Raw genomic sequence first — 25,121 nt, forward strand, 5'->3', positions numbered from 1 at the left:
GGAACATTTCTCCAGTCTACCTTCGCAGTTTACTTCCTTGCGTATAAGTACCGAGGCAAGGAAAGGATGTTACATAATTTGATCAGACTATGAATGTTGGTGCAAAATGCTTGTTTCCTATATTGCAACATTGACTGTTTTCCTGAGGTTGGCACTGTCATGAATACACCACAAATGCCTTCCGTAATAAATTAATGTTGACAAAGGGAGGCACATATCATCTAAGAGATCTACTCTTAATAACTACTAACAAGAAATTTCACCATCAGTTTACCAAGGACCATTGCACCCACTGCAGTAGTATCATTGATCAGTGAAAAGAGTCATATGGTTGAGTGAAATCAGGTTTACGTTGTGTCACACTGATGGGAGATGGTCGCCTAGTTGTATTTTCTCTTAAAACTACCATCACCGCCACCTATCATTCTGAAAGTAGGTTCGAAGTTAGGCAGAAACAATAGAAGTCAATGGATCCACAGTATCATAAGTTGTAAGTACAGGGTGACAGAATTAATGTAATGATGAGAGCTGATATTATTTTTAGTTGTTTCTAGGAGCATGACAGTAAGCTGTCATTCCTTCAGTGATCCATATGTTCCCCAATCTTAACCCCATTGAGCTCCTGAAGTAGTGTAAGCATTTCCAGTATGATCTCCTCATGCAAACAGTCTGAGGGAATTGTAAAACGAAAGCCTACACCATAAACTACAAGATATGCCTACATACACGTTTTCTTTATAAATAAACAGTTGTTTGTTCTTTTGATGGAACTGAGAGTAGGCCTAGTGATTTAAATACCAATGCATACTCATATATTTCCTCTTTTCCTTTGAATTCCCATACTCAGTCAGAACAAATGCAGTATTGGTACCTTATATTCAAATCCCAGGTAAACCATTCAATTGCAAATTCAAACACAAATTCAGCTGCAATAATGACAGATTTTGCAGTAACACAGATCATCATATGGTTTATACTTGTAGGATTACTGAAGAGGACTCCGCCATGTAAGTATATAGATTCCTTGACGTATCAACTCTACTATCTAGCTAATGATCATTGTTTTGTACACGGTACTGATTTTGAAAGTAATATTCTTTTCAATCTTACAATCAGACATGAAATAAAGGTACCGGTACATTAACATCTTGAAATTAAAAGGTTGTAAAGCAGGCATATGGTATATGATAATAAACCTGAGAACGCCGGCTAGGCTTTAGATTTAATAATACTTACCGTATACATTCAGTTACATAGAATTGATGTTTTAAGATGTCAGTTATTATTACTACTAACCAATGAGACAAATAATAATAATTATTCCAGACAACTTTGTTGCACAGTTCATCACAGGCAATTCTAATTCTGAAGTGAGTGATATGAGTTTTCTGCTTGTGGGCTGTGGTCCATTCTCAACGTTTCACTTCATAACAGACCCTTGAAAATTCGAGACTTAGTATCTAGTAAAACAATGGAAACTTCAAAAACAATTTGTTGATGACCTTGAAGGTCAGAAAACTCCTATCACGATTGTGAAGCCAGCATGAAAGCCAAAGCTATTATACGCGAAGTGTATCATTTATGATTATTTACTCCAATTACCCTGTTTGATTCCAGTGTATGGGATCCACAGCAGGAAAACTTGATACAAGAACTGGATAAGATCCCAAGGAAAGCAGCACTATTTATTCCGGATGATTTCCGACAAAAGGGTAGTGTTACGAACATGCTGTAAACTGTGGGGTGGGTTGGTTTGCAAGTAAGGAAGGGGACGAGATGCTAAAAAAGTGGTACCGGCACGTTTCAAACTGTCAGAGAAGAGACGGCATGGAATGATATTAGTACACAAATAAACTTGAGGAAAGTTTTAAGAGTAGGAAAGGCCATAATATGAAAATTAAGTTGAAATTCAAGAGGACAGATTGTGGCGAGGAGTAAGGGATTGGAATAATTTATCAAGAGAAATGTTCGAAACCTTTCCAAGTTTTTGAAAATATTTAGGCCCTTAGTAAACAATAACTGATAGTGAATCTGCCACCTAGGTGACAGCCCTAAATGCAATTGATTGATTGATTGATTGATTGATTGATTGATTGATTGATTGATTGATTGATTGATTGATTGATTGATTGATTGATTGATTGATTGATTGATTGATTGATTGATTGATTGATTGATTGATTGATTGATTGATTGATTGATTGATTGATTGATTGATTGATTGATTGATTGATTGATTGATTGATTGATTGATTGATTGATTGATTGATTGATTGATTGATTGATTGATTGATTGATTGATTGATTGATTGATTGATTGATTGATTGATTGATTGATTGATTGATTGATTGATTGATTGATTGAACACTGTTTTCTTGCTACTAGAGGTAAAGGGTGGTATAAGGTCATTGAGCTGAACCTATAAAAGAAACAAATTAATAAGAGAAAGGGCATTGTCTGTAGTAAGGCTTAGCCTTTGTAGCTTCTGAGTTTTGCATTATTCTAACTTTAAAAACCGACTCTATTGACTTTTTATACAAATTTTGGATTGCCATAATTTTGGGCAAAGTAGATAACCATCCTGGTATTCTTATGGTGATTCAGCTCAACTCACAATTTTGTTTCCTTTGGAAAAAATCGGAGGCAAATTATTTGAAGTGCTGTGAGTATTGAGCGAGTGAGTGAATAGTGGAAAATGAAAGCAAAATATGTTGTCATCTATTAAAAGATTTTCCAACTTATAAGGGCTCAGGGCCACATTGGAAACCTTACGCATGATCACGGGCTGCACTGTAATAATAGGCAATTTTTTGTAAAATTCTGTAAATAGAACAGAAATATCATCATGATATTATATGCAGAGTTCAATTGAAATGAAGGTTTAATCAATTTAATTGATAAAAACACTATTTTACAACTGCATGAAAGAGTGATATTAAAAATAAACAAAAATATTTAAACATAAGAATTGAATTTTGAATAACAGCACTCAAAAATGTCAGTTTAATTGAATTAATACTTGAAAATGGCAAAAGGAAATATGAAACCTAAAGACAAACTGAAATGAATAAAATAGTCAAAACAAAAACTTTAAAAAGGATCGATCAACCAATCTCCGATCTGCCAATGAACAAATGTCCACCTCCAGCTCAGATGTTGCTAATCTCATAAGGTGAGGAGCAAGGAAGAATGTAAAAGTTGATCAATTTCTGTACTGATTTTTAATCGATCGATTTCTGTAGTGATTTATAATGAATTTCATAGAAGGGAGAAAACACTCTCACATATGTAGAGCTACGTGTTCCCAAACACTGAAGTCATTTAAGTCTCAACTGCTTTAAGTCTGTGTATTTCTTTTCTGGATAGCAGTTTTAAAAAGTGTGATCCCTTTTCTGTCTGGTCCAAATCCAAATATCTTCCTTTTGGAGGGAACACGGATATTCACTTGCAAGTGCCTTAAATCCCAGCAATGTCCTTCCAAGAGTACTTCCCTGAACATTCCTTCAAACGTTCAGCAGTGTCTAACAGCCAGTACTATCAACAAGAGAAGAATGAAGAACTTAAGCCGCCTCCTACACCAATGGAAATTAAAGTACTTTTTGGTATTCGTTGTATGTTTGGTTGCAAAAATTTTTCTATGGCTGAGGTTGCTTGGAGTTCAAGATATGGAGTGGATCACATGACTTACTTGACTTAATTCCTGTTGTTCCTTGTGGAACATAGGGCATCAACAAAGCATCTCCATCTGATCCTGTTGCCAGCCAACCTCTTCACCTCTCTTCAGGTCTTGCCTCCTTCCATTGCCTCCATGTGTACAGATCATCGCCACGTTTGTTTGGGCCTTCCTCTCTTCCTTTTACCCTGCGGGTTCCAATCCAGTGCCAGTGCCTCTCTCTCAATGGCTTCATTCTCTTTCCTCAACGTATGCCCTAACCATTTCAATTTCCGCCGATTTATCTGTATGGCCATCTCGGCTTCACCCGTCCTTCTCCATAGTTCATGATTGGAGATTACTTCCGGCCAGTAGATGTTTAGGATCTTCCTTAAACAGCGGTTGACAAAGGTTTGCAACTTGGAGGTAATCCCTTTTGTCACTTTCCAGGTCTCGGACCCATATAGTAGAACAGCCTTGACATTACTTCGGAAAATGCGAAGTTTGGTCCTGGTAGATATTTTGTTATTCTTCCATACCGGATAGAGCCGAACAAAGGCACCATTTGATTTTTGTATACGTTGAGAAACATCCTGTACTGCTCCTCCATCTTTGGTAACTACACTGCCCATGTAGGTGAAACTATCCACATTCTCTATAGGTTCATCACTGAAGACAAATGGGTCTAGTCTGTTGGTGTTCATACTTAGGGCCTTGGTCTTCTTTGAATTGATCGTTAGTCCCACCTTTTTTCCTTCGAGTGGATCACATAGCCATGTTTATAATGGTTAAGACCTAATACTGACTTTATGAAGGCTCATTTTCCTCCTAATGATGGATTTAAATTAAAAAACAATCAATATGCTTTATTTAGATCAAGTGAATAGATAAAAACAGGAATTAATATTAAAAATGAATTAGTTCTCACTCGTGTCTGCAATGGGTATGAAAATTATTAAATTTTTGAACAAATTATGAAATATTTTTGTAAAGTTTCATCATATTGTTTAAAATATCATTTTCAAAATGATTTTGTGCGCCACTAAGTATGGCCTCACGGCATGCCAGTTGGAAACAATGCTCTACAGTAACTAAGGCATATATAAAGCTCATTTAACTTTGGTGTCTATTTATTTAAGGCAGCGGGTCTTATTTTTTACAGACGCATCGTTATACATCGAATTTGAAATAAAGTAAGAGTTGTGATTTTGTTGCCAATTTACCAAAAAGTTTTCTTCGAACATGTTTCGACAAGGGCAGAATTAATTGCGTGTTTGGTTACCGAAGAGAGATTGAGGCATGGTTGCATGTTAATTTGTAGCAATCTTAACTTTTGTGTGGTTAATGATTCATTTTGTCCTCTATACCTGCAAATGCAATTCCAGCTGCAAATAGAAATTCTGTAAGCTGATTGCATGTGTTGCAATGTTACTTAATATTGTCCCCTTCAAATTTGGCCTACAATGAACATTTTATTGTGTGTTAAAATGAGAGGGTATTATTTCATTAGTACGGGTGAAATATTTCCAGTCCTGTGTTACGAAGACGTGTTCGCATTCACGGAACCGGTTTTTATCAGCCAAGAGCGAAGTATTGATTTTTCAATTGACCAGTCAGCTGTATCATATGACCCAGTGGGAACTCTCAAGGCCAACGCAAATCATTGCGCGTGTCAAATATTCTAGTAAGAGTACTTTCGAGAATTGTAGTATCCTATCAGATGTAAGACGACGGCCAATTACGATACGACGTGGAGACATGCCCACCTTGATGAACGCTTATATGCTCAAGTTTTCCGAAGAAACGCTCTCTTGCTTACACTGTTACTTACTCCCTTCTACTTGGGTTTTCACGACGCAGGCACTATGTCACTTTCATAATTGGACTCTGTAATACTTCAATTCTGCGACAGTGTAAGTCTACTACCCTCCTACAGTATAACATTCTACGAGCCTAGCATATTTTCGAGGGATAAGTTACGTACTGTTCTTCTATAAAATTCGACGTGTTGTATGTGGAATATCTACTAAAAATTTGTGTCAGTTTCAGCCTTCACCGTACCAGAAGAAAGAAGAGGACCGCAACGGGTTCACTGGATTTCATCACGCTGTTTCAACTATTTGAAGAGGAAACCTACATTACCGGTATTTCTGGTCTGGACTTGGCTGCTGTGATGGTGGACTAAAATGTAGGCAACATCTAACATGGGGAGATAACGACGGAAGCAGATGACCAGTAACATGTGATCCAGTATTTCCAGATCATCGGCAGAGATTCAATTTCATCATACATTTAAGTACCATTTATAATGTTTTACCTGTTCAGCTTTGTAGAAATAATGCTTACTTATTCATTAGTGGTAGTATTTATATTAGATTCGCATAAATAGTTGATATTTTCAATTCTTCTTTCACATGGGTAATGGTAGAGTTGTCACGTGTGTGAGTGATTAAGTGATTCTATTAGAGTAGCTAGACTGTGTGTGTGTCTTCTATGATTACTCTAAATGTCCCAACTAACAGTTCAGTGACTTAAAAATCATTGTCCTCACCGGTAAATCATAATTTATTTTTGAAATTATTTTCAAAAGTGGAAGCCATGTGGGATAGATTTACGGCATAAGTTATTTGTTACGTCGGATTTCAATGTAAATTTACTTCATATTTATCTTGTTGGATTTCACGCGTATTAGTGTCATCTGGTTTATTGTTGAACTGAGATTTACGTGAAATTAATATCCAGCACGTCTAATAATAATAATAATAATAAAAAATTCCAGCTCGGGTTAAACCAATTAATAAGGGGCATGAGATTAAATATTGCTTGATATTGCTGTAAGATGTTAATATGTGCTCAATTGAGTAGAATATGAGCCTGGAATATGGCAGAATCCCGACCGATCATTTACTGTATTTATTTATTGAATGTATTTGAAGAGTGTGTGTTTGATGAAACATAACTTCTTCAAATGTGGAGCACGTGTTGATTGATGAGTGTAGATTTAAGTAATAATAAATGTCGTGACTCATGAACCATGAATTAGGATGCTAATGTTTGATCTGTATTATGTGCGTATCTGTAGACGACAATTCTTTCAAATATCAACCGCTGATATTATTATGACCAACGTTGTGAAAACTTCATCATCTCTGACTAAGTGATCAATCAGATTATCACATTTCTGAGAGAGTCGTAAGTTGATTTTTGACCGATACCGTCATCGTGAGATTCCATGTACAGATGGTAAAAATCAAAAACTAACATTCAAAGTCTAGAATTCGCTGTAAATAATGTAAATTATATTCGTGTCTTTGTGTGAATGTTGAGTGTGTGCTGTAGTGATTTTCATTGACTTGTGATATTTTTTAAATGTGTTTTTGACCTGGCCACGTGTTCATCATGTTTGGCCCAGGTTATCGACATCGTTGTTTGTGACGATTTAATTTATTGGAAGTTAAATCTTTAGTGAATTTTATTTTAAAATTAATTTGAGGCAAGATTAACGAACCCAACACCAATGAAGTGTGGATTATTTCAATCGTGTGGACAAAGATACCCTTTTATATAAAGTTTGTAATGTTAATTTTTCAAGGCGTCAGAGGCTAAGAGCTAACTTTACGTATTATTCAGTCAAGTATGAAAGGAATTTTCTTGGAAATAATTATTACTAACGTGTAATTTAATGAAAATATGCCTTATAGAGACATGTTTAACTAATATTTCTTACAAATAATTTTTAAAGTACAGTTCTATGGAACTCATGCTTGGTGGATGATATAATGTACATTTAAGCTTATCCACGAGTAGGACGAAGTGATTAAATATTTCTGAGAAGATTTTGAAAAGTAATGACGCCATAATTTATTTCATTTACTTGAAGAATTTGAAATTTCATTTTGAAAGAGTAGATGCTATCACTAATGAACCTGATAATTTAAAATAACCTAGGCTGATTTAGGATCATTTACGAACCAGGAAGCTTAGTGAGACTTAAGCTTCTGCAGCCTGTAAATAATTACAATATTATTAGGAGGAGGTCCTCCCAACATAAATGTTTATTTTGTTTCATTAAGCCAGAAGTAGGCTAATGTTAGTTTGTTGTATTTTCAGTATAATACAACTTCGAAAGGTTGGAGAACAATAAAGCTGCATCTAAGGAAACTGGCAGAGAAGATTTTTGATTTCGAATTCCCATCAATATTTAATTATTATAATTTGTTAAAATGTGTTACCAAGTGCTAGTTTGTAAATAAATGTCTAAACCAGTTGTTTAAATTTTTTAATCATTGTCGCCAGCCCTTGTATCTTTTCCTGCCTTTAAAGTAAACGAAGCTAGACAGCGAACCGTCCACCCTTGGGACTCTCGCTCTCCAGCTGAGCAGACCGGAAATAATGGGGGCAATATGATGTTGAAATAATAAGTCTGGTTAAGTTATCTTGTATTTTCTTTTATCTCCAATCTTCGGTGTTTTCCTTTTCATTTTGCTCCTCTAAGTCTCAGTTATTTCAGTGGGGGAAAGTAATCGACTACATAGGGTATGGGGACTGCATTATACTACAATAAATGTTTTCTTAAGTCACACCAACTACTTTTAATGTCATGATACTGTATAGGCTTGTAAGTATTTACTGAACTGTAATAAACTGCATTCTGCTCTTGTCACTTCACTGTATCACATAGGGAGAAAAATAATTGGCACAAGAGATGCAAGGAAACAAATCTACAATAAATCGCGTGTCTTACTCTAACAACAGTCAGCAAGGAACTGAAACATACTTTTATGGTTTTTGGAGGACTGCAGTATGCTTGTGGGATTCTATGCAATGGAAATCTTTGACCTTCATCAGATTATACTTTACAAACAAACTGAGTAATGGATTAAGCAAGACAATTCCGTTCACATATATTCGGGATAGAAATATGAAAAGAAGCGCATTATAGGATAAACACAATGACCGGTTAGTGTGGTAAGAGGGAGCAACACAAAGGGAATACAAGAACAAATATGAAAACTCGGAGGGATAAAGACAATCCCCGTACGTTCATACACTGGTCCCTTCACAATCATGGGCTATCTATTCATCAATCCCAGTTCTTCTACAGTACATCAGTAGTAGCTTTTGCCTTGCGACGTAGATGAAGGGATGTCTTGAAGCCAACCACATGACCAAAACCAATGCAAACGAATTAAATCTGCGAAGAGGCTAAATTATTTCAGCCTTTATTATTATTGTTATTATTATTATTATTATTATTATTATTATTATTATTATTATTATTATTATTATTATGTCCGGTTCCTTGGCCGAATGATCAGCATAGAGGCCTTCAGTTCAGAGAGCCCTGGGTTTGATCCTCAGTTGGGCCAATGTATTTTATCTTAAAATCTTGACGCAGACCTCCACACGTCACGTCGTATAGACCTCCTATCTTCACATGCTGCTGACTTCCATGCGTGGTATAGATTCCCGTGGGCCTAATTTATTTTCTTTATTTTTGCTTGCAAAGTTTTAAAAATGTCGCGATGGAAATGGTACACCTTTAAAGGTGAATGAAGATCCCTGCCTACTTTTACGTATGTATCAGCCAAAATCAGTGTTCCTTTTTTCTTTCTAAACAGTTTGTATACGGTAGTCTGACCTCTTACCACTTGAGAGCATATAGACTTAAATTTCTGCCTAATTCTAGCAGATGTTTGTAACACTATACGACATTTCCTTATGTAGATTGATATCATAAGTCACTATATTTTCACTGGTATGCATCTTGACATCATCTGGTGAGGATGCCTATAATTCTTTCAAAGTCTTTAAAACTCTTACGCCTCATAATTACTTGGCTCGCTGTCACTTTGAAATACGATATTGCGTGTTGCAGAAGCATGGCACGGTGCAGTAAATTGCGATTTAATGAATAAGATGAAAACATCACTACACCAGACTGAACTGTGCAAAGTCAGAGTGGACGTATGACGTACGGAATGAGAGCGAATGGTGCACAAGACCAAGTAATGGCCGATGAGACACGCCAAAGTACACGCCCTCATTCTCATGAACTAATCGTCCCATTAAACTGACATTTGTGCTAAATGGATCTTCGAACTATTGTTCCCGGTTATTCTGCTCAAACTTCCCGAGGCAACAATTACCCTAGTCTTCATCGCATTATGAAGCAACCCATCCAACTACAAGAACGCTACTTTCATGCTGTATAAACTATGGAAGGTGACTTCTTCATTAGTAGACTATAAGGTAAATAAAAATTCAATGAATATAAAATACATTATTTTGAGTCTCTACTGTAAACGCCTTCCCCTGCGAGCCATGTGACCTTGCCGCGGTGGGGAGGCACGTGTGTGTCTGTGAAGCAGGTAGCCCAGCCGTAGGTGAAACCATATCGGATGTGTATCTGTATAGGGACCAGGCTAACGAATGGTTCATCGAAAGAGGGGGTAACAACCTTTCAGAAGTTGCCACGGTGGCAGTCTAGATGATTGAATGATATAGCCTTGTTATAATACTTAACATGGCTTAGCTATGTTGATACTGCTACACGGCTGAAAGCAACGGGAAACTACAGCCGTAGGACATGCAATTTTCTCTGTACGAATTATGTACTGATGATGGCTTCCTCCCAGGTAAAATATTCCGGAGGTAAAATAGCCCCCATTCGGATGTCCGGGTGGGGAATATACGAGAGGGGACAATAATCAGGAAGATGGATACATCCTGCGAGTCGCAGCGTGGAATCTTAGAAGTTTGAATCGTTGTGGTAGATTAGAGAAAATGAAAATGGAGATGGATGGACTAAAGTTAGATGTAATTGGTATAAATAAGATACGTTGGCAGGAAGAGCAGGACTTCTAGTCAGGTGACTACAGAATTTTCAACACAAAATCAAACAGGGGAAATGCAGGAGTTTGTTTAATAATGAAATAGAAAGTAGGGCAGTGAGTAAGCAACTACAACCAGCATAGTGAACGAATTTACTGTTGTCAAGATAGAACCAAGCCATCGTCCATCATAATAGTGTAGGTGTATATGCCTACTACTTCAGCAGATGATGAAGGAATCGAAATAATATATGAAGAGATAGAAGATCAAATACAATCTGTAAAAGATGACGAGAATTTAATTGTGATGGGAGACTTGAATTCAGTGGTAGGTCTAGGAATAGAAGGTAATACATTAGGAGAACTCAGATTTGGACAAAGGAATAAAAGAGGAAGTAGAAGAAATTGGCTGGTTGAATTCTGCGCTGATAATAATTTCGTCCTTGCTAATACTTGGTTCAAACCCACATTCAACGCCTGTATACGTGGACGAGACCAGGAAACACTGGAAGGTATCAAATAGACTTTATTATGATTAGCCAGAGATTCAGAAACCAGGTGTTGGATTGAAAGACTTTCCCAGTAGCAGAAATGGACTCTCACCACAACTTCTTGATCATAAAATACCATCGTAGTTAAAGAAAGTGGAGAAAGGAAGAAATGTAAGGAGACTGGTTCCAGACAATTGGAAAGAAAATATTCTGAGGGAAGTTTTTAAGGAACATGTTGCACAAGGATTAATGAAAACGCTTAAGGAAACCCAATTGATGAAGAATGGGCATTCTTGATGAATGAGGTCAGTAGGGCTGCTGAAGAAAGGTCAATAAGAAAGGGAAAATCAACTAAGAACCAATGGATAATTCAGGAGATACTAGACCTGACCGATGAAAGACGAAAGAACAAGAATACAAAAAATGAGGAGGGCAGAAAAGAATACAGAAGATTAAAGAATGAAGTGGATAGAAAGTGCAGGCCAGCTAAGGAAGAATGGCTAATAGAGAACTTCAAGAATGCTGAAGGTTGTGTGGTCCAAGGAAAGGTATATGCTGGATACAGGAAAACAAGGAAACGTTTGTAGGAAGGAAAACTAGGTGTATTCATATCAAGAGCTCAGATGTAAAACACTTCTAGGGAAAGAAGATAAGGCAGAAAGATGGCAGGAACATATTAAGCAATTGTATTTAGGGAAAGAAGTTGATGATAAGGTTCTGGAACAAGAAGAGGCTGTTGATGCCGATGAAGAGAGGGACCCAGTTTTTAGGTCAGAATTTGGCAGAGTATTGAGAGGCCTAAGTAGGAACAAGGCACCTGGAGTTGATGCATTTCCTCAGAATTACTGACTGCCTTAGGAGAAACCAGCATGGTGAGGTTATTCCATTTAGTGTGTGAGGTGTATGATACAGGAGGAAGTGCCAACCGATTTCCGGCAGAATGTTGATATAACCTATTCCAAAGAAAGCCGCTGCTGACAAGTGTGAAAACTACCACACCATTAGTTCAGAATCTCACGCCAGCACAATGTTAACACTTATTATTTACAGAAGAATGGAAAGACAAGTTGAAACTGAGTTGGGAGAAGATCAAGTTAGCTTCAGAATAAATGTAGGAACACATAAAGCAATCCTGAAATTTCGACAGAATAACAGAGGAAATTTGCGGAAGGAGGGGGTAGCTCAGCGTAGAGGATTTTACCAAGCCTTGTGGGAAGGGAACAATGGGTAGCTTGTGAATATTATCACTTCACTTCATTCTATGTTCTTTGAAGGACAACGTGTTCAAGGGAATATGATGTCATGGTTGCCATAGCAATGAACCGTTTAAAGTAAACACAAGGGAGAGGCGTTCAAGGAGACCAGGTCTTCTCTTCCGATGCACAATCCAGATGAGTTCAGCTACACATCAAGAGAGAAGGATGACAAGAAAACAAATAACTCTGCTTCTTTCAACCCAAATACGAAACATCGGTCTAGCAGTGACTTGAGAGGCATTGTGATCGTGTGCACAAAGAAAGAGGATGAGCTTGTAAACGGAAAATTCAACCATATGCTGGAGTATATTATTAGTACTTTTATTTTTTAAGAATTTAGAGGAAGGTAAAGAGGTTCTTTCGTCGCCATAAGACCTATCTGTGTCGGTGCGACGTAAAGCCCCTAGCAAAAAAAAAAGAAAAAAAAGAGGTTCTTCACTTCCTTAACCTAACGAGCCGCCCCTGCAGTAGATTAATTCATGAATTTCTTCTTAGCTGTCAACGAGTTCATTCCTGCTTCCCAGATTTATCAGAAGGAGTAAAGGAGCTCAATGTGCCAATGTAAGTAATGGAATGAAACAAGGAAGTGTTGAGTTGCTGTTCGTTCCTTGTATTTATTTAAATTGATTTCCTACAGTGGAAGCCATATCTTTTCATTCTTGACTTAGTTAATATATACATATTAAGATTTCCCACTCTGTTGAAACTTACGTAAAATTAATATATAGGTACTAGGGGATACCTGGAAAGAAAACATTAATGACAGAAGTATTTAATTGCTTTCTTTTTCAGTTATATTCTAGTTTTCTTGTATTAGTTGTAATAATAATAATAATAGTAATAATAATGGCTTTACATCCCACTAACTACTTTTACGGTTTTCGGAGACGCCGAGGAACCGGAATTTAGTCCCACAGGAGTTACTTTACCATGCCAGTAAATCTACCGACACGAGGCTAACGTATTTGACCACCTTCAAATACCATCGGACTGAGCCAGGATCGAACCTGCCAAGTTGGGGTCAAAAGGCCAACGCCTCAATCGTCTGAGCCACTCAGCCCGGTTGTATTAGTTTCAACAGACTGGAAAACTTAAAGGTTATATGTAGCCTATATTACTTATATTGATGTGATGGTCTCCTTTTCTCTTTTCGTCTTTATCTTGTATTCTTTGTTTCCACCACCTGCACATATCATTATCTCTTCCACGTTCCTGTACTTATCCTGCTTTCTTCTTATTCCACACTCACAATTTGGAGACTGAAGGTTTGTCAAAATGGTTGCTGAAGCACACCTGATGAAGTCGGGAAGAAATGAGCTCCTCGGAGGATGAAAAGAAATGAATGTAAAAGAACTGCAATCAATGAGGGTAGAGCCCATCTTTGTGGAGATGGCAGCATATGATGATATTGAGTTAACTTTTCCCTTCTGAATATTCATGTTTGTTTTTAAATTACTTTTCTGTTGTTTCCTCTTCCCAATCTGTCATAACATTGTGTTTATCCTGTTAAATGTTCCTACTCATGTACGAACAAAATAAATTACCACAAAAATCACAGGGGCCACATACTTGTATTTGAAATTTAAATGATAAGATATATCTTACTTACCATGGCAACTCTGATCTGTAATATTAAACTTGTATCCTGGAGGGCATTCTTCTATTGGTGTTCTTATACACTCATATGACCCAATGGTGTTCTGACATGCATCGCTAGGTCCACAAATAGCCAGATTAAGCGAACATTCATCGATATCTACAAAAGTGCATGTAATGGAACAGCATTAAGGTTTAACAAAAATAGCCTATGACAAAAGGCATGCTTAGGCCCTGCAAATGGTTAATTAGAATGAAGTACAATCAAATTGGCAATAAAATAGAAAGTAATTGAGATACAGCATTTGGTGACCTGAGATGTTCCAGCCTCTGTTAGGGAATGTAATACGTCATCATAATGATCTTCGTGAATTTATGTCTTAGTATTTATTTTAATAGCCAGTCCGATGGTGTAGGGGTAGCATACCGGCTTCTTACCCGGCGACCCAAGGTTTAATTTACAGCCAGTCCAGGGATTTTAATTCTTAACTGAGGGCTGGACTGAGATGAACTGAGGAGCTGTTTGATGTAAGAGGCAGACGACCTGGTTATAGAAGCCCAGCAATAAGGTTGAGGATGTCCTCATGCTGACCATGAGGTATTCCTGAAAATGTAGGAAATCTGGCTGGGCAATATTCATCTTAGCAGATCAAGGTTCTAATGTGTTGTTGCACCACAGGTTGGCTGCTTTTATTCAGCACAACAGCAGATGAATGATCCTTGAACTATTTAAGAGTTGATCATATTGGATGATAATTGATCCATTCTGTATCTGATCCTTTTTTTCAACGTATCTAACCAAGGAGATAAAAATTTATTCCATAACAGGACTGGAAGACCCATGTCTTCTGCATTCAATCCAGACAGATGACAAGAGAGAACTACTGTATATTTCAAGAGCCAGAACTCCTAATCCAATCCTAAGCACAAATAATTACAGTTACATGTATTATATATAAATCTTGCCAGAACACAATACATCAAAACGTACCATTTATATATAAACGATACCAGTACCATTTTCCTTTTCTTAAAGAGCTAAATAAGGTAATATAATTGCAATTCTTACACATCGCTTAAATTAAGAGACTTGTTATTTTATTTTTCCCTGATTAGTACTTATTTTATCAATTCAATTTCTCATTATTAAAGGTATTTAGAATCCCTTTTAAAGTTTAGACTTGGTATGTTCACAAAGATACCAAACTAGGTGAAATGATTGACATACACAGACGGACACAAGTGTTCACACAGAGGCCCATTGAGCCATTAGTCAATATAAAATAGGCACGGTAGCAAACTGCGTACATTGTTCGGTCCATCATGAAATGAAGCGATACGTTATGCATACATACGCTAAAATACGTACAGTAAATCCTGATCATACATGAAGAGTTGAGAAAAATAAGGCCTGGCAGTAGTGGTAAGCCTGGACAGAAGTCTACACACACTGATGAAAGCTATCAACAAAACAGAGTAATACGCATCAGTTCTGACTTGAACATTGAGGAATGACCACAGCTACGAGCCTAGTTTAGATTATAAGTGTATACTGGAGTTTCACGGTGGAATGGGGAAAATTAGAAAGGGAAATACAATTGAAGGAAGATAAATAATAGTAACTCTTCATGAAAAAGGCAAATCGTATGCCGAAATTGCACAAATCATTAAACGAAGCAGATGCACAGTGTCCAGTATCATTAAGAAGTACAAACCTTCAAAAATATTAATTAAAAAAGAGAAAAGTGGACGTTCCCGTAAGCTCACTCTAAGAGAAGAAAAGATGGTAATTACACAATGCAGAAGATTCCCAAAGTATCATCTTCCGAAATTGTAGCAGAACTTCAGGAGTACCATAGTAAACAGGTACATCCTAAGACCATTCGTAGAACTCTTCATAGAGCTGGATATCATGCCCGAAGTCCCAGGAGGGAGTCATTTATCAGCCCAGTAAACAAAAAGAAGAGATCGGGTTTTGCTCACGAGCACATAAAGAAGGATGATGACTTCTGGAAAAAAAGTTATTTGTTCATATGAAAGCAAATTTAACATTTTACGGCATGCCGGAAGGAGATCCGTGTGGAGTAAAATTAATACAGAGTTTGAAACAACCAATCTACAGCCTGCAGTTAAACCCGGTGGTGGAGATATTATGGTGTGGGGGTGCATGGCTGCTACAGGTGTTGGAGATCTAGTGTTTATAGATGGAATAATGGACAAGAATGCTTATTCGGATATTTTAAAAACAATTTACGACACAGTGCTTAAAAACTGGGTTTACGGGATGATTACTACTTTCAGCAGGACAACGACCCGAAGCATACCGCTAATAATGTTCGTTACTCGATTGTTTATAATACACCACATAGCCTGAAACTCCCTCCCCAGTCCTCCGAATTTAATACCATTGAACATCTATGAGATTAATTCGAACGATGAGTCAGAAAACACCACATATCCAGCAAAAACCAACTGAAAGAATTGCTTCTACAAGAGTGGAATACTATTAGTGAAGAAATCGCAAGAAACTTAGTAGTGTAATGGTTGTCGAGTCCGCCATACTAACTCTCTACGCGACGGGGCCGTCACCCATCGCCCCACCCCTCTTACGCTCGAGCGCGCCAATCCGCGAGCAACACTCAAGCGCTGGGCCGGCCCTTCTCACTTCTATCTGCGGTCGCGCCGCAGCGAACTACGGAAACGACTGGAAGATTAATCTGGAGTCTTCTATTTCGCGAGGTCCCTCGATCCATCGAACATCCGGACTATTCCAGAAGGGCTGGCGCAGGTATAAAAGAGCAGTTACTTGCCTACAGTCGGGGAGTCAGTGAGAGCTAGTCAGTGAGAATTGGTGAGTGAGAGTTAGAGAGTGAGTGAGCGGAGAGCGCAGTCAGTGATGGCCTGGGAGTGTGCAGCCTGATGACGTATCTGCCTGTGGAGCCGAGGACTCGTTCCTGTTTTCCTGATGTCGTGTGTGTGTGTCCCTTGAGGCTGGCTGCTGGAGGAGAACCTGGAGTGTTCTGGAGCGGCGAAGAAGGGAACACTAGGAGACGACGTGTGAAGACTGCGGAGTTCAACGGGTTGAGTGAACAGCGAATATTATCTCGACCTGCGAGGCTGACGTGTAGGCTGTGAACCGTGACAGCGCTAACGAGTTTGACTGAGTGGCTGAGAGAGTGTACTGTAAATAATCGATGACTATGTGTGTGTGTGTTATTGTAGATGGAACCCAAGAGAAACTAAAGCGAGAGAGCGCGTGAACCGTAAGTGTGTAAGTGTACTTGTGTAACTTGTAAGCTCGGCTATCGTCTCTGTGTGTGTGTAAATCTGTAGTGGTAGTGCTTAGTTAATAAATCTTAGAAATAGGTTGCTACCAGGTGCTGTACGCATTTATTCATTTATTTACCCCGCCAAAACGTTACAGTAGCTTCAATGCTCAACAGATTACGAAGTGCTATTCGCAACAAGGGAATGCACACACGTTACAATACCGTGCACAAATGGTGAAAAAATTTTAGTTTAAGTTGGTGTGGGAACATTTATGTCCACCCATAAAAAGACTAGAAGACTATCATTATTTTATTTCTTAGCAAAGCAGTTCCTTTAAGTGTGTGCATTCTGTAACTAAATATACAGTTACAAACGAAATACATTTCTATTCAATATGCATTTAAAAAAGCAATTACTACTGCCAATATGTGCATATGTCAAATGTCTCCACTCCTGTGTGAACACTTATGTCCGTCAGTGTAACTGTACGACAAGGAGGTTGATTCTCTCAGAATAATTTTCAATGGAAATTAACAACTAAGAGTGACAAATCAAGTCATATATAGGAATACAGACTAATTAGCAGTGTATTATAAGCTCACCGGACAAAATATTAGTCACCCTAGAGCACACGCACAGATGGATCATTAAGCCTGTACAGATGGCGCAGTGAAGAGTCCCGTGCTCAACCGCACTCACACTGCCTCTACGTGAGCATAAGGCAGTAGCGATCACTGAGACATTGATGTTTCAAGCGGACAGTGTACGTCAACATAGGTGGATGTGGCAGTGGCAAAAAGGGGTTATCTTGTTTGGCCGTGCCCATGGCCATACGGTGTGGGAAGTTTCTGGATTTGTTGGTGTTTCGCAGCGGATTGTTCAACATGTCCACAAGCAGTGGGGTACGTACTGCATGCGGCCACGAAACACGATGTCAGAATTGTGATCGGAGAAAGATCCTGACAGGGAGGGACCGGAGACACGTTTCGCGGCTTGTGAATCAAAATCGCTTCCAAACCCGACAGGAATTGCTGAAGTCTGTGAATGAAGGTCCTTCACAACCTGTTAGCGAGAAAACAGTGCGACGGGAACTGCATACAATGAACATTTGGAGCCTGTCACCTTGCTACAAGCCATTTCTCACACAGGCACATAAAGCTGCGCGTCTTCAATGGGCTAGAAATGGTCAATCGTGGAAAGCAGTTTACTGGCGGAACGTAATGTGGTCTGACGAATCACGTTTTTGCCCGTATTCCAATGATGCAGGTCGTCGAGTGCATCAGAGGTCAAATGAAGCATTTCATCCTCGATGTGTGCAAGGTCAGGTACAACCCGGAGGTGGGTCTGTGATGTCTTGGACGGGGGGGTGCGGGGTTCGTATCATGGATTGGGCCAGCTCACTAAGATGGCCACTAACATGAACCAGCATGTTTATTGAAATATTCTGAATGATCAGGTGTTGCCTTTTAGTCAATATCTGCATGATAAGTATGCTATTGATGCCCCAACTTTCAAGATGACAACGTCAAAGTTCATCGGGCTGGACGGATATATGACTAGTTTTATGAACACTATCCTACCCTATTACATCTTGATTGGCCTTCAAAATCGCCAGACTTGAACCCCATTGAAAAAATGTGAGACATGTTGGAACACTGGGTAAAACGCCGACGTCAGCATCCCCGGAATGTGGTGGAATGGTGCGATCAAATCCTCAGCGAGTGGTTTAACCCGGATGCGACGTGCCTGCACAACGTTCTGCACTCACTTCCTAACCAAATTCAGGCGGTTATGAAATCCAGAGACCGAGTCACACGGTATTAAATTATGCTTGTAATAATTTCTCCAGGGGCTACTAATTCTTTGGCCGGTGAGCTTATTTCGACTGACACTTGCTGCTAGCATGGTATTTTGACATGCATCGCTATCTTCATCAAACCCTCCTTATTCTGGTTCTCGCTCCTGCAAACGTTAACTGCTGTGCGACCTGCCATCTACTTGTGATCTGTACAAATTCCACGAAGAACACCATTCAAAGTCTTAAACCAGATAATATTATGATGTTTACCTAGAACCTTTTTTTTTTTTGCTATTTGCTTTACGTCGCACCGACACAGATATGTCTTACGGCGGCGATGGGATAGGAAAGGCCTAGGAATTGGAAAGAAGCGGCCGTGGCCTTAATTAAGGTACAGCCCCGGCATTTGCCTGGTGTGAAAATGGGAAACAACGGAAAACATCTTCAGGGCTGCCGACAGTGGGGCTCGAACCCATTATCTCCCGATTACTGGATACTGGCCACACTTAAGCGACTGCAGCTATCGAGCTCGGTTTACCTAGAACTAAAATCTGCCCAGCTTCTTACATTGGACAGACAACTAATACATTACAAAGGAGGATATGTTCATAGTAGGCCCTGACAATCTCCTGAACATGGTCATCTGCTTCCAGTTCATAATCAGGCCCACCTGTTTCACTGTCAAAATCCTGAAACATTCCTCCTTGCACAATCACTCCCTCCGTAACCAACCGAGTTACTCAATAGTTGGACAATAGCTAGAGCTCGCTCAGTTTCAGCTATGCGCCTGACTTCAATATTACACTGTATAATCACTGTTATTAGCCTTAGTCCTCAGCGACATTCAACATCCATTATATTTCAGGGGCAGGAAAAAAATTCAACATCCAAACAATGTTTATATTACTCTAATACAAAGTCGACTTTTGTTCTATGTCTCTATGTTAACGTTTCTTGACAGTCTCGACGTCAACTACTCTCTATGTTATTAATTCAAGTTTTCCATGCTATGTAATTCCAGATATTTTATTCATAAGTTAGAGTGAACAGACATGAAAGAAGTGAGAACGTACGCTGGAGAGAACAGCTTTGAACAGTACAAGGAGGGTTTCACTGTAAAATAGCTAGTTAGAAATAAACATGCCATGTAGCTGTGCACATGAAGTTACTTTGGAGGTAAACTCACGTGAAGTGAGTGGAGGAGGGTAAGTTTCAGAGGACACTAATGAACTCAGCTGTAGAGGGTGTGAAACCAAGAGGATATATGGTAAACAAGTGTAAAACACTCTATTTAATGGTTTGAGGGTAAAAGATATGAAGGAAAAAGGGTCACAAAAATAGGTACCGGTACAAATTATCATAGAGATAAATATTTTTTGTTTACAATCGGCTTTACGTCGCTCTGGCGATGGGATAGGAAAGGGCTAGGTGTGGGAAAGAAGTAGCCCTGGACTTAATTAGGATACCGAGTGTGAAAATGAGAAACGGCAGAAAACCATCTTCAGGCTACTGACATTGGGGTTAGAACTCATTATCTCCCGAATGCAAGCTCAACTTTGAAAGACATCCCAATCTATACTGGAAATAAATGTATGTATGTATGTATGTATGTATGTATGTATGTATGTATGTATGTATGTATGTATGTATGTATGTATGTATGTATTGCACCCATTAATCCGGCCCGTTAATTGTACCGGCATGTTGCTCAGGACCGTATTGGGTCAAGCGCTGGATGGTATTAGAAACGTATGGGCCTACAAGGACAGGAGAAGGTTTGCCACTAACTACAATGAATGAGAATCAATATCGGCTAAAAATAAAGGTTTTTTGACTGTTGGTGTTGATGGGATATGAAAGACAAAAAATGAATAAACACTAACTCAAATGAATACAAAATGTTAACATGTCCATAGGACATTGCCGCAAAGTAATAATCCTTGACCTGATAAAAAAATCGACTTTGTTGTGGATTATTTCATTGAAAGGCAAGACCAAATACAATTCTGGTAAATATTATTGTCATGACCATGCATGTGTGAGACGAATTATTTAAATAGTTCCCTATACACTGGAACTTTATTACACACACTATGCGTATCTAAGTGGGACCTATATTAAATATCAATTCAACTTGAGAAAGCTTGAACTATCATCAATTGGAGACAAATAAATTCGAAAAACACCCTGATCCGGACATAAGCCCAGGACACTATATATATGACCACAAGGCAGATCTTGCGTCATCAATAAGATTTAACAACCCACACCAATTCAAACACTGACACGATAGATCCAATCGAACACGGCAACCTTCCGTGTAGGTGGCCACGCCAAATGCTGCTATAGAGGTTCAAATAAGCGGTCTCCTCGCTCCAAAGATGGGGTCTAAAATCACTACTATCATATTTAAAATAATAGCAGCTAAATTATTGATTATGACCCTACCTCTGATGAAATTAAAATGAGGAAATAATGACCTTCCATTATGAATCACCCAAAAGTGTTGTTTGTGTGAAACCCATTCTAAATATCATTCACCTCATGCACAAAAATGTATCGCTCCCTTCTTACTGAGAGGCGAACAGCCTGACCTTGGGGAATTTCTTTTAACATAAAATAAATTTTTCCTTTACTGGAGACAGCCAACCCAAATTTTATTCATATATGGGCTAAAGTGTTTTCATTCTTAAAAACCTCTGCCTTCTCGGCTCTAAACCCTCGTCACCTATATAGTCAAATTCAGCACATTCATCCATTTGATTCATTGAGGCATCACATTATAATCCACAGCATAGTGTACATCAAATATCTCCCAAGTACAGTCCTGGTTTCCAAACTTGCAACATCCCTAGACAATGTCATTCCTTTACTCACAACGAATTAATTCTTTCTTAAAAATGATTGTCCTAAGGCAGGGATGGCGAATCTTCTCAAACTAGTGTGTCATTTCAAGTCTGGTTTATTATTCTCAGCTGCTTACTGAGTCACATTTTATCTTCCTTTTAGGAATGGCTACAAACCCCGCCCCCGAATTCCTTTCATAATTCTAAATTATACTACATACTATTTTACTTATTTATTTATTTATTTATTAGACATATATCTCTTGCAAATACATTTGATTGCACGTTCCGTGGTCGTATTTAGTAAATACTGAAAAATACACATTTTCTAAACATGTAAGTTTTAAGAATACCTAACATTACTTGTAAAATATATATATACTGTAATAAGCGCCCAATGTAACACACTTCATCATTAAATAATATTAGATATAAAAATCAAAAATATTAATATTGTCAATGACCTTTAAGTGAAATATCTTTCTCACATTTTCTGTGAAACTTGTTGCTGAGTCTTAGATGCCATGTCATTTATGTGAGGTGGATGACTTATTGTCTTCAGTAACACACAAGATGCACTAGCTCTGAAACAATACGGTTTCTAACTGTTGAATTCACAACGTTCATTGTAGAACTGCTCACAGGTATATGATGACCCAAACAAAGTAATTAGCACTAAGGCAAATTTCTTCATGGCAAAAACGTTTGTGAGATGCTGCTCCACCGTTCAAGAATCAAGTATTCTGGAGAGAGTATTCATCATCAACAGCACACTATTTTCATAATGCTTCACCAAGTTGTACGAATTTGTTCACCCATGTACTGCTTTTTTGAAATTCAATCATCTCCGTTTCTAAATGATCAAAATCTAACCAGTCAAGAAAATTGACCGTAATATCACCCATTTGTGCAATATGAGGTTTTGAAATAACGTGCAATGTTTTCTCCAAATCTCGAAATTGGGAAAATATCTTGGAAACTATTTGTTTTGAATTTTGTAAGACGTCCACATACATCTTACAAATATTTTTTTGGCTGCAAAAGTTAACTGACCTGAAAAATTATTTTATGATCGTAAACAATCTATCTGCAGGGACATATCTGCAGTATGTCCCTTTCTTTGCAGCAGTTTCTTATTCACATCATTTTATACTGCTATAAAATCACGGAGAAACATTAAATTGCACAGGCAAATGGGGTCCGTGAGTTCTGGGAATTCTTCCTGCTTTTCTTTCATGAAGAAGCGAATTTCGTCCAAAAGTTCAACAAACCTTTGGAGTACCTACTTGCCCACGACTCAGCCAGCGAACATTATCGTACAGCAGTCCGCCATACTGAGATTCCACTTCGTGTAACATCTTCGAAAACTGGTGATTATTTAGAGCACGGGCAGATATGAAGTTCAAAATTTTATTTACCATCTGGAGTACACTTTCAAACGACTCCATACCTTCTTTCATACATAGGACTTCCTGCTGCAATATACGTACTTGCCCTGAGGTTCACTCAACCTACATCAAAAATGACTGCCAGGTTAATTCCTGGGGGCAAAGGCAGCCGGGCGTAGAGCTAACCACTCCACCCCATCAAGCACCGAGGTTACGGATAGTGGAAGCCTTTACATTCCACCCCTCCAAGGGTCTTCATGGCCTGTACGGAGATGACTTTGGTTTGCTTTGCTTTTGGTGTAATATACAATGAAACTGTAAAATAGGGTGTCTAACCTCTTATTTAAGAAATTTCATCAACCCATTATGAATACCCACATACTTGGGACACCGTCAGTTGTCACGGACATTTTTTTCAGTAGGCCTAAGTCAAAACCTATATTTTAACAAGTTCTTGCTCCACTTCGTTCATTACGTTTTGCCCTGTTGTCCTAGATCGCAAGCTAAGTAATTTAACTAATTCCTCCCTCGTCACATTTCCACAAGGAAATCGGACAAAAACAACTAACCTTGCTTGTAAAATCACATTCGTGCTTTCATCAAGACATACTGAATACATCTCGAAGTTATCAAAATCAGCTTTCAATTGCTCCGAATCATCTTCACTCATTCTTATTACTCTATCCTTGATGAAATGAAATGGCGTATGGCTTTTAGTGCCGGGAGTGTCCGAGCACAAGTTCGGCTCGCCAGATGCAGGTCTTTTGATTTGACACCCGTAGGCGACCTGCGCGTCGTGATGAGGATGAAATGATGATGAAGACGACACATACACCCAGCCCCTGTGCCAGCGAAATTAACCAATTAAGGTTAAAATTCCCCACCCTGCCGGGGATCGAACCCGGGACCCCTGTGACCAAAGGCCAGTACGCTAACCATTTAGCCATAGAACCGGACATTCTATCCTTGATAGTATTTCTACTGGCTGGCATTTCTTTCATTCTGTTAATTATTTATTAGGAAAGCATTCAAATGATGTGTTTGACTTCAATAAGAAAGCCTCGTCCAAGAACTCATGTTAGAAAGCGGTTTCCCGTGCTGTACTACGCAGTGAGACAGATGAAAACTTGCCGTATTGATGTTATTCCTTGGCCTCAAAGATGATACACAAGAACTAGTTTGTTTTGTTTATCGATCGATTTTTTGTGACATGAAATTTCTTCTTTCTTCATTTGATATGAAACAAACATTTGAATGATTAAATGTGCGGTATACAGCTGTTTCCGAAGACAAAGCTTTAGTGTTTCTTTCTATCACTCCGAATTCCCCTGTCCACTGTTCTTGAAAAATCCGGCCACTACGGTTGTTAATTTTCTGTTTCTTCGGCACCGAAAACCTGTTTGCGAAGTCCGTATACAAAACCACCAGAGAACGATATTCAATAAACCGTTACGCACTAAGAATAATTAGGCGGTACAGGTTACTACACACAAGTCAAATTTCACTGACTGTCGTCGGTAAGCGAAGGGATCACCAGACGCATCTGACACTTGACTTCCGGACCTATCAGTGTTACAGTGATGTGCTTCCGAATGGAACTAGAATTTATATTCTCGATATTTGTTTCTTACACATGGATATATACGATGCACGAGGTATATGTAGTCTGTAGCACAAGACGTATATAAAAATGTTAATATGTTCATGTGCCGTGCCACCGAAATCGTGTTCGCGTGTCACCTGGTGACATGAGCGGCAAAGGTTCGCCATCCCTGTCCTAAGGTATCAGGGCGAAGCTAAAACATTTTTCTACTCACATCATTTAATTATTTCAATAAGAATGATTCTAAACACAGTGTCTCTCGCCTAGCTACCGTATAGGGTGGAAGACGTTCGAAACTAAGTCAGAGATATCATACTTACACATAGGACTATTACTATTAATCAATCACAAACATGTTACTTTTAAGACTTTAACTGTTGGTCCAGT

At 38.5% G+C, this 25,121-nt stretch overlaps 1 protein-coding gene across 3 annotated transcripts in view; it reads right to left on the minus strand.

Moving 5' to 3' along the window:
- Nucleotides 1-25,121, minus strand: part of LOC136864416 (fibulin-1) — a 451,544-nt gene that overhangs the window by 210,084 nt on the left and 216,339 nt on the right. For 2 of the 3 annotated variants that reach the window (XM_067141387.2, XM_067141386.2), the window contains exon 9: nucleotides 13,843-13,989. The exons of the other annotated variant lie outside the window; for it this stretch is intronic. In XM_067141387.2, the coding sequence (XP_066997488.2) occupies nucleotides 13,843-13,989 (147 nt within the window). The remainder of the gene's footprint in view (nucleotides 1-13,842; nucleotides 13,990-25,121) is intronic. 3 annotated transcript variants of the gene reach the window in all.

This window comes from Anabrus simplex, chromosome 2 (genome assembly GCF_040414725.1).
Source record: "Anabrus simplex isolate iqAnaSimp1 chromosome 2, ASM4041472v1, whole genome shotgun sequence".
NCBI classification, from domain to species: domain Eukaryota; kingdom Metazoa; phylum Arthropoda; class Insecta; order Orthoptera; family Tettigoniidae; genus Anabrus; species Anabrus simplex.